The 16,196-nt window shown below is 33.1% G+C and overlaps 1 protein-coding gene across 1 annotated transcript in view; it reads right to left on the reverse strand.

Moving 5' to 3' along the window:
- mfsd2b (MFSD2 lysolipid transporter B, sphingolipid) overlaps positions 1-16,106 on the reverse strand; it is a 39,420-nt gene extending 23,314 nt beyond the window's left edge. Inside the window, exons 1-4 of the mRNA XM_073852901.1 lie at positions 13,564-16,106; positions 12,836-13,013; positions 889-1,014; positions 510-634 (exon numbers count right to left, since the gene is read on the reverse strand). Coding sequence (XP_073709002.1) covers positions 510-634; positions 889-1,014; positions 12,836-13,006 — 422 coding nt within the window. The 5' untranslated portion in view covers positions 13,007-13,013; positions 13,564-16,106. The remainder of the gene's footprint in view (positions 1-509; positions 635-888; positions 1,015-12,835; positions 13,014-13,563) is intronic.
- Positions 16,107-16,196: the final 90 nt, after the last annotated feature.

Here is a 16,196-nt window from a genome sequence, read left to right on the forward strand (position 1 = left end):
TATGTAGTTTAAAGAGGACCAAAAACAGCGCTTTAAGAATACCACTAATTACGTAACTAAAAACAAGATAAACTTAAAGTGATTTTTGCATAATACCAGTGGGATGAGTAAAATAGCAGAATTTCCCCTTTGAAGAGAGAACGTAGAATCTGTAAATCTAAATGTTGTCTTTGTGTTGGCACAGCTTTAGCATAATAAACACTGAGACACACCAGAAGGCCCACATGGGCATGGCTGAGATGTTCCGCAGTGATTCTCTGAAAACAAACCTTAACTACTTCCTCCCAGACACTATGATGTCACATCAGAGTATAATGAGAACTTCCAGTCAGACACTCACATCTCGGGTATGACGTCCACAAGGGAATGACCTTCAGATTTGTAATTTTGTTATCTGCTTAGATGTCATTATTACGTAAGAATGTAGTGTTATCTTGACACTAGGCACCTTAAATTTGCTGATTTTGTGAATGTTTACAGAATCAAATCAGTTTTTATATGCCACTCACCATGGCATGAGTCGCCCAATCTTTGTCCATTTGCTTTTAGTGATGAAGAATCCCACAATGGGGTCAGTAACTGCCCCCCAAGCCTTGCCGACGAACAACACCATGGAGGCCTGGAACGGGTTAATCTGTCAGGAGAAGAGAAAGTGAACATCTACATTCATGCAAAACCTTATCTGTTATTCAGACTGTATTAAGGTTCTTGCTAGAAGTTTTAAAAGTTAAAAGAACAGAATCAGTAACAGCGAAATTATTTTTGGCTTCTCTTTCAATTAATCAAAGATTTAACAGGGTGCTGTTCTGTGATTAATATGTTCTATTAACATCATATCCGCAAGTATTATATGGCTTAATATTTTATCACAATATGTGGAGATCTCACCTGTGCAATGTCAAGTAGATATATTTGAAGGAAGAACGCTGTTGCGCTCCCGGCGACTTGATTTGGTGCCCCTCCGATGGCAAAACAGAGTTTGCTACATACAGAAAGCTTCTGATCCAGATGAGTCTGAAAAAAAAGTCAAAAGTCTTTGAGACAGCAAATAATACAAATGCTATATTTTGGAGAGTACAAGAAAATCCTGTCTTTAAAGGGATAGTTCACCCAAAAATGAAAATGTGATGTTTATCTGCTTACCCCCAGGGCATCCAAGATGTAGGTGACTTTGGCCCAATCCCAATTCTATTTTCTACCCCTTCGCCTACCCCTCGCCCCTTCCCCTTGTCCCTTGAAACAAAGTGTAAAGGGGAAGGGCTAAAATATTTCCCCTAAGAAATGGGACACCACTACAACACTGTTATACGTCATCATAGGTTGTCGCTAGTTCCTAATGTTCTGTCAGAGGACATGCGCCGATGTTTATCACTCATTCCAAGATGTCAAAATGTTGTCATGTTTCAAAAAGTACAAATGTACAGTGTACGCACCGTTCATTCACATGTGGCTGTAAGCAAAACAAACAACGCATTATCACATGCGCGGCAAATTGCTAATCAGTGTAGTGGTGCCTGGAGAAGTATATATGCTTCATTTGTGAATTTCGTTTTCAACTTTCTATTTGAATTTCGTTTTCTGGATCCTTGGACTAAAATGTTTACAGGGGTTTACTTGTTTAAGAAATTTCTGATCGTAAAAATCAGCTTCTTTTTATTAGTAAGGTATCGTTTTTATTATTATGTACTGATTTAAATTACTGGTGCGGTAGACGTATCGGGCGCAGGTGCATTAGGCGCAATCATCAAATACATTTCAAAGCAAGCCGGCTCCACGGTCCTGACTGCATCATCACTGCCTTTATTGGGTGTTTTTAGCGAATATTTACATTTATTCACATGACTGGATGTGGTGGACTGCCATGATTTTGGCGAATGCAGGACACTACTGAATAATGCGCATCAGAGGGGATTTAAAAAGTGGAAGTATGTATACTACGTATACCTGCGTACACCATCCACTACACCACCGTTGCAAATTGCCGTGCCACTGGTCTTTCATGTTTCTAACATGCAGTCAAGTGTATATGACATAAAAATATATTTTGTAATATCGTGCAATCAGTGCTATCTGCTAGCAAACTTTAGCGATTTTTTTGCAAACGTTTATTTACAAAACAACACCATAAACACAAACACAAGATTGAAGGTAATATACATATAATGAAACATTGTCATCAAAATCCTTATTAAAGGCAAAAATTACTTATATTTACGAGTCTGCTTGCTCGAGTGAGCAGCCATGTTGGAAATTTCTCTTAGCCCTTCGTTTGAAGTGAGGTCCTGAAAAATCTTCGTTTGGAGGGCTATCTGGCCCTTCCCCTTACCCCTACCCCTCCAATCAAAAGAGAAATGAGACACCCCTACCCCTTCACGTGAACGCGCCAAACGGAGGGGTAGGGCTAAGTGTAGGGGTAAGGGGTAGAATTGGGATTGAGCCTTTGTTTCTTCAGTAGAACACAAAGATATTTAACTCAAACCGTTGCAGTCTGTCAGTCATATAATGGCAGTCAATGGGACCCACCACTTTGAGAGTAAAAAAACATTTTAAAAAAAACATTAAAAAACGCGCTCAGGACAGTTGGACATTGCGGTGGATTAGAGGTAAAAAATTATATCAATAGGACCTCAATGAATTTTCACGAGCCGCAGGGTTTAATTTGGTTTTGTCTATGTATGTTTTTTTGACTCTCAAATTCGTGGGTCCCATTGACTGACAGACTGCAACGGTTTGAGTTAAAAATCTTTGTTTGTGTTCTACTGAAGAAACAAAGTCACCTCGGGGTAAGCAGATAAACATCACATTTTCATTCTTATTGCACTGTTTGTACCTGAAAGATTCATTTTTAAATATTATACATAACTAATATTAAATTTTAAGTATTAAATATTTTACCATAACCAACACCAAAACATGCAAACCTAGACTTTTACAGTCAATAAAGTACTTTAATAATAAAAACATTTTTTTTCAAAAAGCGCATAAATGTAAGTCAGTGAATAGGGACATTCAGATCTCTGATTCTGATATTCCAAAGAGAATCTAATATTTAAAAAAAAAATATATATATATATTTTACATTTTTTGTTATTTATTTGCATTTAAAGGATTAGGTTACTTCCAGAATACAAAAAGTCCTGATAATTTACTCACCCCCATGTGATCCGAGATGTTCATGTCCTTCAGTCTTCAATTGCAAAGAACTTAAGGTTTTTGAGAAAACATTCCAGGATTTTTCTCCATATATATATATATATATATATATATGGAGAAAAATCCTGGAATGTTTTCCTCAAAAACCTTAAGTTCTATATATATATATATATATATATATATATATATATATATTCTTCAATGGTGGCTAACAGGTTAAAGGTCCAAATTGAAGTTTTAATGCAGCTTCAAGGGCTCTACATGATCCCAGCCGAGGAATAAGTGTCTTATCTAGTGAAACGATCTGACATTTTCGAAAATAACTAAATTTATATACTTTTTAGCCACAACTGCTCACATTACATAATCATGTTGAAAAGGTCATGTGTGGTTGGTTCTTTGTCTGCGTATTGGGATTCAAAAACATTCATTTGACATCATTGTTTTACCTTTTTTTGTACAGGGCATTTGACTTTCTTTGCCTGTTCGCTTTGTAAACACTGGGTAGGTTCTTCGGCCTTCGTCACACATGACCTTTCCAATGTGACTATGTATTGCGTGAGGTTGGGCTGGTTTAAAATGAGCATTTGTGGTTAAAACGTATATCATTTTTTTTGTTTTAAGAAAATGGCCAAATGTTTTGCTAGATAAGACCCTTGTTCCTCAGCTGGGATTGTGTAGAGCCCTTAGAAGCTGCAATTTGGACCTTCAACACTTTGGCCACCACTGAAGTCCACTATGTGGAGAAAAATCCTGTAATGTTTTCATCAAAAACCTTAATTTCTTTGCAATTAAAAACAGAAAGACATGAACATCTTGAATTGACATGAATTATCAGGAAATTATTATTCTGGAAGTAAACTTATCCTTTAAGACTATTTGAGACTAACCATTTTTCTATTTCTATCTTCAAAGTAATTGATCTTGATTTGTTGTAGTCGGTTAGTAGTTGATTAGAGGTGCTAGACTATCCCCATGTGCAGTTATTTTATTGAGGTTTCTGCGTGATAATCACAGCATCTGTCTTTAGGTGGTCGGTTCAGAGTTTCTCTTTCTCCGACATGTGGGTGGGATAGTTTGAGGGGTCCTCAGACCGAGACCCTTATGAAACCACAGGTAATATTTAAACCAGATGCTTCCACTGCTGTGAGTGACGGGGTATTTGATCACAGAGAACACCCTTAAAATATAGCTCCTTCAAAGCTTCTTTTAAAGAACGCTTTGGGCTGTGTAACATTCTTAAGTTGCTATAGGGTTATTTAAAGATAAATTCTTTAAAATGCCCATAAAAAAGGGTCCAATGTACTGTTAATAAAAAAAAATTCTCTTACTGATTTTCACAGGTCTTTTCCTCGTATTTAGAATTATGCATAATATAGTGTTTTATGGTTAAAAGTAATAAGGAAAATGTAAAATGTCCTGGCACAAAATCTGATATAGTGGGATCTTAAATGGGATAGTTCACCCAAATGTAATGCTAGACCACAAAACCAGTCTTAGGTAGCACAGGTATATTTTTAGCAATAGCCAACAATACATTGTATGGGTCAAAATGATCAATTTTTCTTTTATGCCAAAAATCATTAGGATAGTAAGTAAAGATCATGTTCCATGAAGATACTTTGTAAATTTCCTACCATAAATATATTAAAACTTAATTTTTAATTAGAAACATGCATTGCTAAAAAACGTAATCTTGACAACTTTAAAGGCGATTTTCTCAATATTTTGATTTATTTGCATCCTCAGATTCCAGATTTTCAAATAGTTGTATCTCAGCCAAATATTGCCATATCCTAACAAACCATACATCAACGGAAAGCTTATTTATTCATGATGTATACATCGTAATTTAAAAAATTGACCCTTATGACTGGTTTTGTGGTCCAGGGTCACAAATATGAAAATTTGCTGGACTTGCTCACCAATGGATCCACTGCATTGAATGGGTGCCATTAGAATGAAAGTCCAGACAGCTGATAAAAACATCACAATAATCCACGCCACTCCAGTCAATCAATTACTGTCTTGAGAAACAAAAAGTTAAGCGTTTGTAAGAAACAAATCCCTTTTTAAAGACATTAAGACACCTTCTTCCAGCTAAAACACAAGTCCTTCGTATTCTCATCATCTCATCTGAATCAGGAGAAAAAAATGCACTCATCAAACAACGTTTACAAACAGTTCTAAACAAATATATTGGTAGATTAAGTGTCATTATGGATTATGCACTGGTATTTGGCCAAAAACGACAGTTTAGAGTTAAAAATCTCTTAATAATGGATTTCTTTTTTACTTCACAAGATGTTAATTGATGGACTGGAGTGGTGGGGATTATTTGTGGATTATTGTGATGTTTTTATCAGCTGTTTGGACTCTTATTCTGATGGCACCCATTCACTGCAGAGGATCCATTAGTGAGGAAGCAATGTAATGCTAAATTTCTCCAAATCTGTTCTAATGAACAAACTCAAAACCTTAAAGGTCCCATATTGTCAAAATCGAAATTTCCTGGCTTTTTTCATGATAACTGAGGTCTAGGGGCTATGTAACTACCATATGAGTTTCAAAACAGTCAATCCACAGTAAACTGCACACAGCCTGCTTAAAGTAGCTGTTCATTTTCACGAGCCACTGTGACTTCCGTAACGATGTGACGTCCGATCTACTCAGTCACCACCCCGAGCACAAACCACGTCCCACCCTCCTTTTGTCAAACCCAGACAATATCGTGTCCATAACATTGCTAAGCAACAACAACACGAAAACAAGTTGAGAAAACCCTGTTCAGTCGATAGATGTCGAAACTACATCATTGCACAGGCTTCAGAACAACGTGAATATAAGAGACCACTGGCACGTCAACTTCAGCCTCTTTCACACACTTCCGGTAAATACACGGATAATGTGTCCCATGATTTGTTCCGGAGTTGTTTGATTTGGTTCATTCACAGTTGTTTTCCGGAATCTGTGCGTGCTTTACACACAACCCATAAAGACATGTGACATTTGGATGTGAGATGTAATGCAACGCGTACGTTTCACTAAACTGAAACTAACCTGAACAAACTGTGCTTCAGCGCTGATAGTGAGGAGCTGGCTCTGCCCGATCGCCGCTTCATTCCACTTTGCATGTATTTTTTTGTCGTGAAGAGTCGCATGATAACGTGCATCATCACTACAACACTCCCTTTATGGTTCTGGCTTTTGTTCACACAGCACTCGTTCCCGTAATTTTCCGGAATCAGCGCGCATTGTGAAAGGGGCTTTACTAAAGCAACAGTTATGTAGCTTACTGCATTCGGTGTTTGAAAAAGAAAAAACATTAATAAATGATCATTCTGAAATATCCTGTTGAGTATCAGCAGGCTAGGCTCTCTCTATGGCTCTGGGCTCGGCTAAAGCATACATGACTGTAGTTAACTGTGGTTGGCCTGGCTGTGCGTCACTCAGAAAACAACAGGCCAATCAGAAGAGAGGCTCATGAATATTAATTAGATGGGCCAAAATCGACCTGTTTTTGACAGAGCTCCTAAAAAAGGAGCTGTAAAAATATATTGAGATGGATTTTGGCACTTATACCGCAAATATATATTCTTAAGGACATCAACAACTAAAATAAACCTCCAGAAATGTGTACAATATGGGACCTTTAACTATCATGGGTATATTTGCAGCAATAGCTAAAAATACTTCCGTAAATATATCAAAGCTTAACTTTTGATTAGTAATATGCATTTCTAAGAACTTTATTTGGACAACTTTAAAGCCAATTTTTTATTTTTTTTGCACCCTTAGATTCCAGATTTTCAAATTGTTGTATCTCGGCCAAATATTTTCCTAACCTAACAAACCATACATCAATAGAAAGCTTATTTATTCATGATGTATAAATCTCAATTTTAAAAAAAATTGACCCTTATGACTGGTTTTGTGGTCCAGGGTCACAAATATGAAAATCCAAAAAAAAAAATACAGGAGTAGTGAGTGACTTGTCTTTACCGCTTTCTTTCACACATTAAAAAGGACACTCGCTCCTTGAAAAGCTCTGTGGATAAGGCAGAGTAAATGTGTGTTTTTGAGGGTGTGTATGCGTGTGTGTGTCTGCATATGTGCGGTGTGCGAGTAGAAAACGGAGGGGAGATCCTTTCAACACATAAAAGGGAAGTCTAACCACCGCTTAAAGCCATATATTTACGAGAGAAATCTCGGAGACAGTCAGACAGACATTTGGTGCTGAAAATACTACAGAAGCCAAACACTCCTTTTTGGAGTTGTTAACTCATTCATCCACTCAATCAAAGCCGGTGTTTGGCGTCTCCAGGCCAACATGCACTCTGGGTACCCTCGCAACAAAACAACCACAGAGGGCAGGACCGATCGCTCTTCAAAAGATGCTGTAATTAAGTTGCCGAGTTTCTCCCTGCCGTTCTCAACTTCACCGAGATGAAGAAAAGATGAATGACTTCTGAAATCACAATGTAATTATTTAGATAGCTCGGACAAGAAAATGAAAAGACTGGAGATACACCCAAGTCTACTTAATCTAAATTCTGATGCTTCTTTCAATTATTCCTCTAAAGAAGGAAAAGTAAGAGGATTTGATGGCGCTAAAGTGTGAAATGAGTCAAGAAGCTTGTGTGCTTAGCCTTGGGGCTGATACTAATTCTGCTTGATCTCTCCCTAAGCAGTAAGCATGACTATTGCTATTGCACGTACATAGTGATCCGAACAAACCCTCTAAGTAAGACAGTAAAATTGGTTTTGAGAAACCTTCTTTTTCTTTTTCTTCTTTTTTTTTTTTACCACATTGTTTTTTTCTGGTGAGCGTACAAAAATACAGACAAAAGGTGTGCTAATAATACCTTTTTTTAAATTGAACAATGATTTTCAGCAGTCAGATTTAAAAAATTTTATTTTAAATTTTTAGTTTTAGTTAGATTTTAAATTATTTTATTAAATGTTTTTTAAGTAAATCTTATATGCCCAGCAAGGTGGGGTGAATTTATTTGATAAAAAATACAGTAAAACAGTAAATTTATAAAATATAATTCTACTTTAATATAAATTAGAATTAATTTCTAATTTGATATATATGTTTTTTTTATATATATATATATATATATATATATATATATATATATATATATATAGTAAAAATATTTTTTAAGTAATCCAAAGTTGAATTTTCAGCATCATTACTCCAGTCTTAAGTGTCACATGATCCTTCAGAAATCATTTTATTATGTTGATTTCCTGCTCAAGAAACATGTTTTATAATTTGTTTTAAAAAGTTGTGCTATTTAATAACTTTGTAGAAATCATGATATGTCCACAATTCTTTTATTAGAAATTCCAAAAGAAGTCATTTATAATGATAATTATTATTATTATTATTATTATTATTATTATTTATTATTATTATTATAATTATTATTATTAAATATAATTTTAGTGCTAGGCAACAATTTATATATATATATATATATATATATATATATATATATATATATATATATATATATATATTAAGAAAAATGCTTTTATCTAAATATTAAATATATTTATATATAATATAAATTATATAATTATAAAAATATGACTATATTTTTTTGACAAATATGTTATGAAAATATATATAAATATTTTCAAAACATATGCTGTATGTATGTCTTATACATAATAAATATACACAGTACACACATTTATTATATAAACAAAAACATTTATTTTTTTATTATTATTCGTTGCCCAGCACTATTTTACTAATTTTTAGTTAGTAATTAATAAAAATGTGTAAACTCGTCTTTTTTTCCCCTTTACTGTCACTTTACATGGATTCTTGCTGAATAAAAGTATTAATGCCTTCCTAAATCGCAAATCTTACTGACTGCAAACTGAGAATCTTATTAAGCGTTCTTTGGACTTAGATTGGTGGACATCCACTTAGCAACCATTCCAATCGCCCAAGCAACTGCAAAATAACACCCTAGCAACCATCCACAACATTCTAGCATCATGGATTGCAGGAATTCTCATAAAGTTTATTTTGGTTGCTGTTATCATGATAGACACAAACAGGAAGTCATTGAGTTGAGACACAAAGTATCTGACTTCCTCACAGATTGGAAATGGAAAAATCATGATAGCAGCACTGTGTGGGAAGAAAGATTTGAACTGGATGAGGACATCTATAGCTCACATATAAGAAAAAGAAATTACATTAGATTCCTGCTGGATTTTCGTATTTCACAAAGCCTGTCAAAAGCATGTCTGGGAAATAGTTAACCAAAAATAAAATAAAATAAAAATAAAATAAAATATTTAGACTTTTTTTTTTAAATAAAAAAAGAACATATTTTAAAGGGGGAAATTTGCTTAACAGTCACGAAAATCATGTAAAAAAATTGTTTAACCAAAAATAAAATAAAATAAAACAAAAAAAATATTTAGACTTTTTTCATCATGTTAAAATCATGTTAAAAAATATTTAACCAAAAGAAAAAAAAAAAAAAAAAAAAAAAGATATATATTTTTTGTAAATAAATAAGCACATATTTTAAAGGGGAAATCTGCTTAACGGTCACAAAAATCATGTCAAAAACTATTTAACAAAAAATTAAATTAAATAAAAAACTAAATTAAATATTTTGACTTTAAAAAAAGCACATATTTTGAAGAGAAATTTGCTAAACTGTCATGAAAATCATGTCAAAAAATATTTAACCAAAAGTAAAATAAAATAAAAAATATATATATATTTTTTTGTAAATAAATAAGCACATATTTTAAAGGGGACATTTGCTTAACAGTTATGAAAATCATGTAAAAAAATATTTAACCAAAAATAATAAAAGAAAATTACATTTACATTTAATTTTTAGATTTTTTAAAAATAAATAATCTTTCTAAATAAATAAATAAATAAAATCTAAATAAATCTTTTAAAGGGGAAATTTGCTTAACAGTCATGAAAATCATGTAAAATAAAAATTAACCAAAAAATAAAATACATTATTTAGACTTTAAAAAAAATAAATAAGCACATATTTTAAAGGAGAAAATTGCTTAACAGTCACGAAAATCGTGTCAAAAAATATTTAACCAAAACTAAACTAAACTAAACTAAAATAAAATATTATTATTTTTTTGTAAATAAATAAGCACATATTTTAAAGGGGAAATTTATAAAATTTGTGTAAAATCATGTAAAAAAAATTTAATAAAAAATTATAAAATAAAATAAAATTTACATTTAATATTTATACTTTTTTAAATAAATAATTACATCTTTTGCTTAACAGTCATGAAAATCACGTAAAATAAAAATTAACCAAAAATAAAATAAAATTAAATAAAATATTTAGACTTTTTAAAAAATAAATAAGCACATATTTTAAAGGAGAAATTTGCTTAACAGTCACGAAAATCGTGTCAAAAAATATTTAACTAAAAATAAACTAAACTAAACTAAAATAAAATAAAATATATATATATATTTTTTGTAAATAAATAAGCACATATTTTAAAGGGGAAATTTATAAAATTCGTATAAAATCATGTAAAAAAAATTTAATCAAAAATAATAAAATAAAATAAAATAAAATTTACATTTAATATTTAGACTTTTTCAAATAAATAATTACATCTTTTTCTTAACAGTCATGAAAATCATGTAAAATAAAAATTAACCAAAAATAAAATAAAATAAAAATTTAAATAAAATAAATAAATAAGCCCATATTTTAAAGGAGAAAATTGCTTAACAGTCACGAAAATCATGTAAAAAAAAATGCAAACAATCTTAATGTTCTGAAAATTAGGCTTAATTTTCATCATGCACATTTTTTTCTTCTGATTTTTAGGGTGAAATGTGACCCGGACCCACAACTTTCATGCGATTTAACCGAACTAAAGCTCTTTGTGCTTAGCCTACTGCCTCACAGTTCCCGCTCTAAGCTGATTTCCACTGTGTATGTTTGCGTGAGGATGAATCTGGATGACATAATGAAGGGTTTACAGCTTTATGCCCAACGAGATTTGAAAACACATTTTATCATTACACATGCAAGGTCAAATTTACCCAGTACTTTCACCTCCAATCTGAATGCGACTGCTTTTTTTAGAGCAATATCAACTCTCAAACCCGAGACTAGCAAGTCTAGCAATCATTTTTTCATGATTGTTGAGGCAAATGTTCTCTGAAGGAGTCTCAGTAGATTCCAACTGCATGCATCAGTCTGTACAAACACGCCTGACAGTCACGTTAACCACAGTAATGTAAGCGTTCTTCATTAAGAGACTCACACTGGTGAACACGTGACTCAAGAAAGATTCGTAAATCGCACAAAATGTTTGAGAAGTGATGCAATTTTCTTTTTTCTTGATTCACATATTCATACTACATAACAATTACAATTTAAAAAATAAAAAACAACATGTTCAAGAAACAAAATTACCATGGTAAGATCCATGGTAGAAGTAAATTCCCTTCAAATTCTGCTTAAAATCTTTAACCTTCCACTATGAAAGTCTCAAGTCTCATTAAGAGACTCACACTGGTGAACACGTGACTCAAGAAAGATTCGTAAATCTCACAAAAATTGAGAAGTGACGCAATTTTCTTTTTTCTTGATTGACATATTCATGCTACATAACATTTACAAGTTATTTAAAAAAATACTGTAGTTAAGACATGTTCAAGGAACAAAATTACCATTATAAGACCCATGGTAGAAGTAAATTCCCTTCAAATTCTGCTTAAAATTTTTAACCTTCCACTATGAAAGTCTCTGTCTTTCCTTTTCGTGACGGCGTGTGTGAGAACAAGAGCTCCATTAGTGCGTTTTCCATACATTATTGACACACGACTACCATTTTCCCTTCAACGAGAGGGTCAGCACAGAGGAACAACACAGCACAGACTTTATTTCACTTGACAGATCATCCCTGACATAATTTTTCCATGGATGAAGGTCATATTGCTCCCAGATCTGGAGGTACAATGTCTACAATTGAATAAAAAGTCAATTGCAAGTGGAATTAAACAAATATTTGCTGTGCAACAACCCTCTCAGTCAAAAGGCAAACATTCATATACTTAAAAAAGATTCTGGGTATAAACAAATGACAGTAAACAGCTTTTCATTTACTGTCAATGCACATTATATCTATTTCCAACTTAGCTGATAATACACTCTCAGGCTGTGGCATGTAACAGGAATGCAGTTCTGATTACAGAAGTGATTTTTAATTGATGCACTGGTTAAACTCTTGTAATATACAACTTAAAAATACAGTTTGTGTCTTTACAGCACTATGTACTTGTGGGTTAACTGTCTGCCTGTCAGTGCTACGCCTAAACAGCCTTTAGGCATGTCTGTTGGTAAAGCATCCACGAGAAAACATTCCATATGCTCATTAAAACATGCCATTCTGCATACTTCCATAACGTACAGATACAAAAACACATATATATTGGCACCTGTTCCCCCCTACTGAGCATTCATCAACTATTGTTCAAAGCAGCTACTGACATTTATACTCAGATATGATTTGTGCAACCCAATGCAGTTATATTATATAACTTTTGACTTGAATAGCACCAGCAATGCAAGCTGAAGACCATTAGTGCTGTATATCAAAAAAGCATTGCACATATAATGCAAAAACATTGTCTTACCTGTGGTGGTACCTTGGTGAACGGAGGTTCTGGGTGTTTCATCATGAGTTTGTCCCCAGGTGTGACCTGGGCTTTCTCCCCCTTGGCCATGGCAGCCGGTGTGAGGGGTACAGAGGCAGCAGCTGAACTCTCTGGCTTCTCACAGCTGGCTACAGCTGTGTCTGCGTCCATTCACATACTGCAGCAATGAGAGGATGGGCGGGGTTACAGCGCTACAGAGACCACATGCACAGATGCTTTCCAGCTGTCACTCACAGCTCTGAGCCAATCAGATGCCTCGCTTTATCAAAACAATTCGCTTACCTGATATCTGCATCTGATATAGCGTACATTCCTATGCTGTTACAGTGACAATAAAAACATGTTTATTTAGTTTCATGTTTGCCAAGTAGAAGTTGCTTGAGCAGTTAATTAAATATTAGTCCGTCATTTTCACATCTAACGTTTACTTTTCCATCAAATATATTTTTAGTACATATAGCCTAAGTAAAAATAATTAGTTTTAATGTATTTTGATATCAACCGATATTAATTTGATTAAATATAATAGTGAATTCACATACACTGTAAAACGTAACATGGTACTACTATGGTATTACATACAGAACTACGATAGATAGATAGATAGATAGATAGATAGATAGATAGATAGATAGATAGATAGATAGATAGATAGATAGATAGATAGATAGATAGATAGATAGATAGATAGATAGATATTATCTAACCTGAGTGATGCGGTGAGCCGCGCAGCTGCTGCAGCGGTGGATGAACTGCGGGTTCATTCCATCAGTCACATTCACTGCAGCACCACGTTCAATAGAAGTACATCACAAACACAAACGCCCCCTACAGGACAGCAACGTCAACTCACAGGATCCTATATCTAGTGATACAACATAACATCACAGTAAATTAATTAAAGCATACAGGCCTTTGACTTAAGTTGTAGTGGTTTGGAAATGCACCAAGGCTGCATTTATTTGAGCCGAAATACAGCCAAAACGGTAATATTGTGAAATATTTGTACAATTTAAAATAACTATTTTCTGTTTTAATATATTTTACAATGCAGTTTATTCCTGTGATGCAAAGGTGAATTTTCAGCATCATTACTCCAGTCTTCAGAATCATTCTAATAGGCTGATTTGAAAGAAACGTTTTAAGATCATTTCCTATTATTATAAATGTTGAAAACAGTTGTGTACATTTTTTTCAGGATTCTTGGATGAATAGAAGGATCAAAATAACAGCATTTATCTAAAATAGAAAGCTTATTTGAAATATTCAAATAGACAACAGGTACTTTAAATTGCACTTTTTTGCTGTATTTAGGATCAAATAAATGCAAAAAGAGACTTCTTTTAAAAACATTAAAATCTTACCTATTTAATTAAGGGTTTGGCAGATGTTTTACGCATAAACCACAAACACAATGCAAACAAAATGCATAAAATCCTTTAGTTTCACAGAAACCAAACTAACTTGAAGATGTGGACAAGTGTTCACCATGATTTAAAAAATACATATTTGTGACCATGGACCACAAACCAATCATAAGAGTCCATTTTTTTTTTTTTTAATTTAGATGTATACATCTAAATAAATAAGCTTTCTATTAATGTATGGTTTGTTAGGATAGGACAATATTTGGCCGAGATACAACTATTTAAATATCTGGAATCTGAGGGTGCAAAAAAAAAAAAAAAAAAAAAAAATTGAGAAAATTGCCTTTAAAGTTGTCCAAATGAAGTTCTTGGCAATGCATATTACTAATCAAAAATTAAGTTTTTATATATTTACGGCAGGAAATTTACAAAATATCTTCATGGAACATGATCTTTACTTAATATCCTAGAGATTTTTGGCATAAAAGAAAAATCGATCATTTTAACCCATACAATGTATTTCTACGGCTGCAAATATACCCATGCTATTTATGACTGGTTTTGTGGTCCAGGGTCACATATTAACTATTCACAAACTCACAGGAATATACTTGCTATGAAATGATTTAAAACATTAAGAACTAAAAATCTTATCATGCCTGATGGTCAGACCTGATGGTCAAAACAGTCACATCGACCTTAATGTACTCTAGAAGTTCCTGACATTCAGCCCACTGGCCAGGAAATCAACCATATGGTTGGCATTACATGTAAACACATTTCCAACATTTTGTGCAATGATAAACAGTATGTGGAAATGAACAGGATGTTTAAAAGGACAGTTGGAATGAGATTCATATGGAACTAAGGTAGAGACTAGAAATAGTAATTCCACTCATTCCTTAAATGATTCATAGATTATATAGCGATGAAAATGGTTTGACTGAACTGCACTGAAGATTCATAGTGGATCAGCTTAAACTACTCAAAAAATGATAAAGACAACTGAACTACAGTTGAGGGAAAAAGTTTACATACACCTTGCAGAATCTGCAAAATGTTAATTATTTCAGCAAAATAAGAGGTCATGCAAAATGCATGTTATTTTTTTTTAGAACTGACCTGAACACGATACTTCACATAAAAGATGTTTACATACTAGTCCACAAGAGAAAATAATTGTTGAATTTATAAAAATGACCCCGTTCAAAAATATGAAAAAACATGATATTTAGGCAAAATAAAAAAAATGTGCATATCTTCATTTTGTTCAAAAGTTTACATCCCAGGCTCTTAATGCATTGTTTTTCCTTCTGAAGCATCAGTGAGCGTTTGAACCTTCTATAGTTGCATATGAGTCCTTCAGTTGTCCTCAGTGTGAAAAGATCATACAGTCATTGTTGGAAAGGGTTCAAATACACAAAAATGCTTAAAAACCAAAGAATTTGTGGGACCTGAACGTTTTTTCTGAAGAACTGCAGGCAGTTTTACTGTTCAGGACAAACAAGGGACTTATGATCAACTATCACAAAACAAAACAAAACAATACATCTGTGGATCATTCAACACAGGTAACAACACAGTATTAAGAATCAAGTGTATGTAAACTTTTGAATGGGGTCATTTTTTCATTTATTTTCTCTTGTGGACTATATGTAAACATCTTTTATGTGAAATATCATATTAAGGTCAGTACTAAATAAAAAATAACATGCAATTTGTATGATCCCCCTTAATTTGGTAAAATCCACAAAGTGTATGTAAACTTTTGACCTCCACTGTATATGATTTTTTTTTAAATGCCCTTCTAAGATATGTAAAAGCAATGCATCATTTCTTCAGAAGAACAATCCAGATGCATTCAAACCAGTATATTGATCAGAAAGTCTCTTACATTTCCACTTACCCCTGTGTGCATTCAAAAAAACATTAGAGTCCATTTGCTCCCCTTTGTAATGAGAAAAGGAATCAGC

The sequence above is a fragment of the Garra rufa genome, chromosome 13 (assembly GCF_049309525.1).
Source record: "Garra rufa chromosome 13, GarRuf1.0, whole genome shotgun sequence".
Classification (NCBI taxonomy): domain Eukaryota; kingdom Metazoa; phylum Chordata; class Actinopteri; order Cypriniformes; family Cyprinidae; genus Garra; species Garra rufa.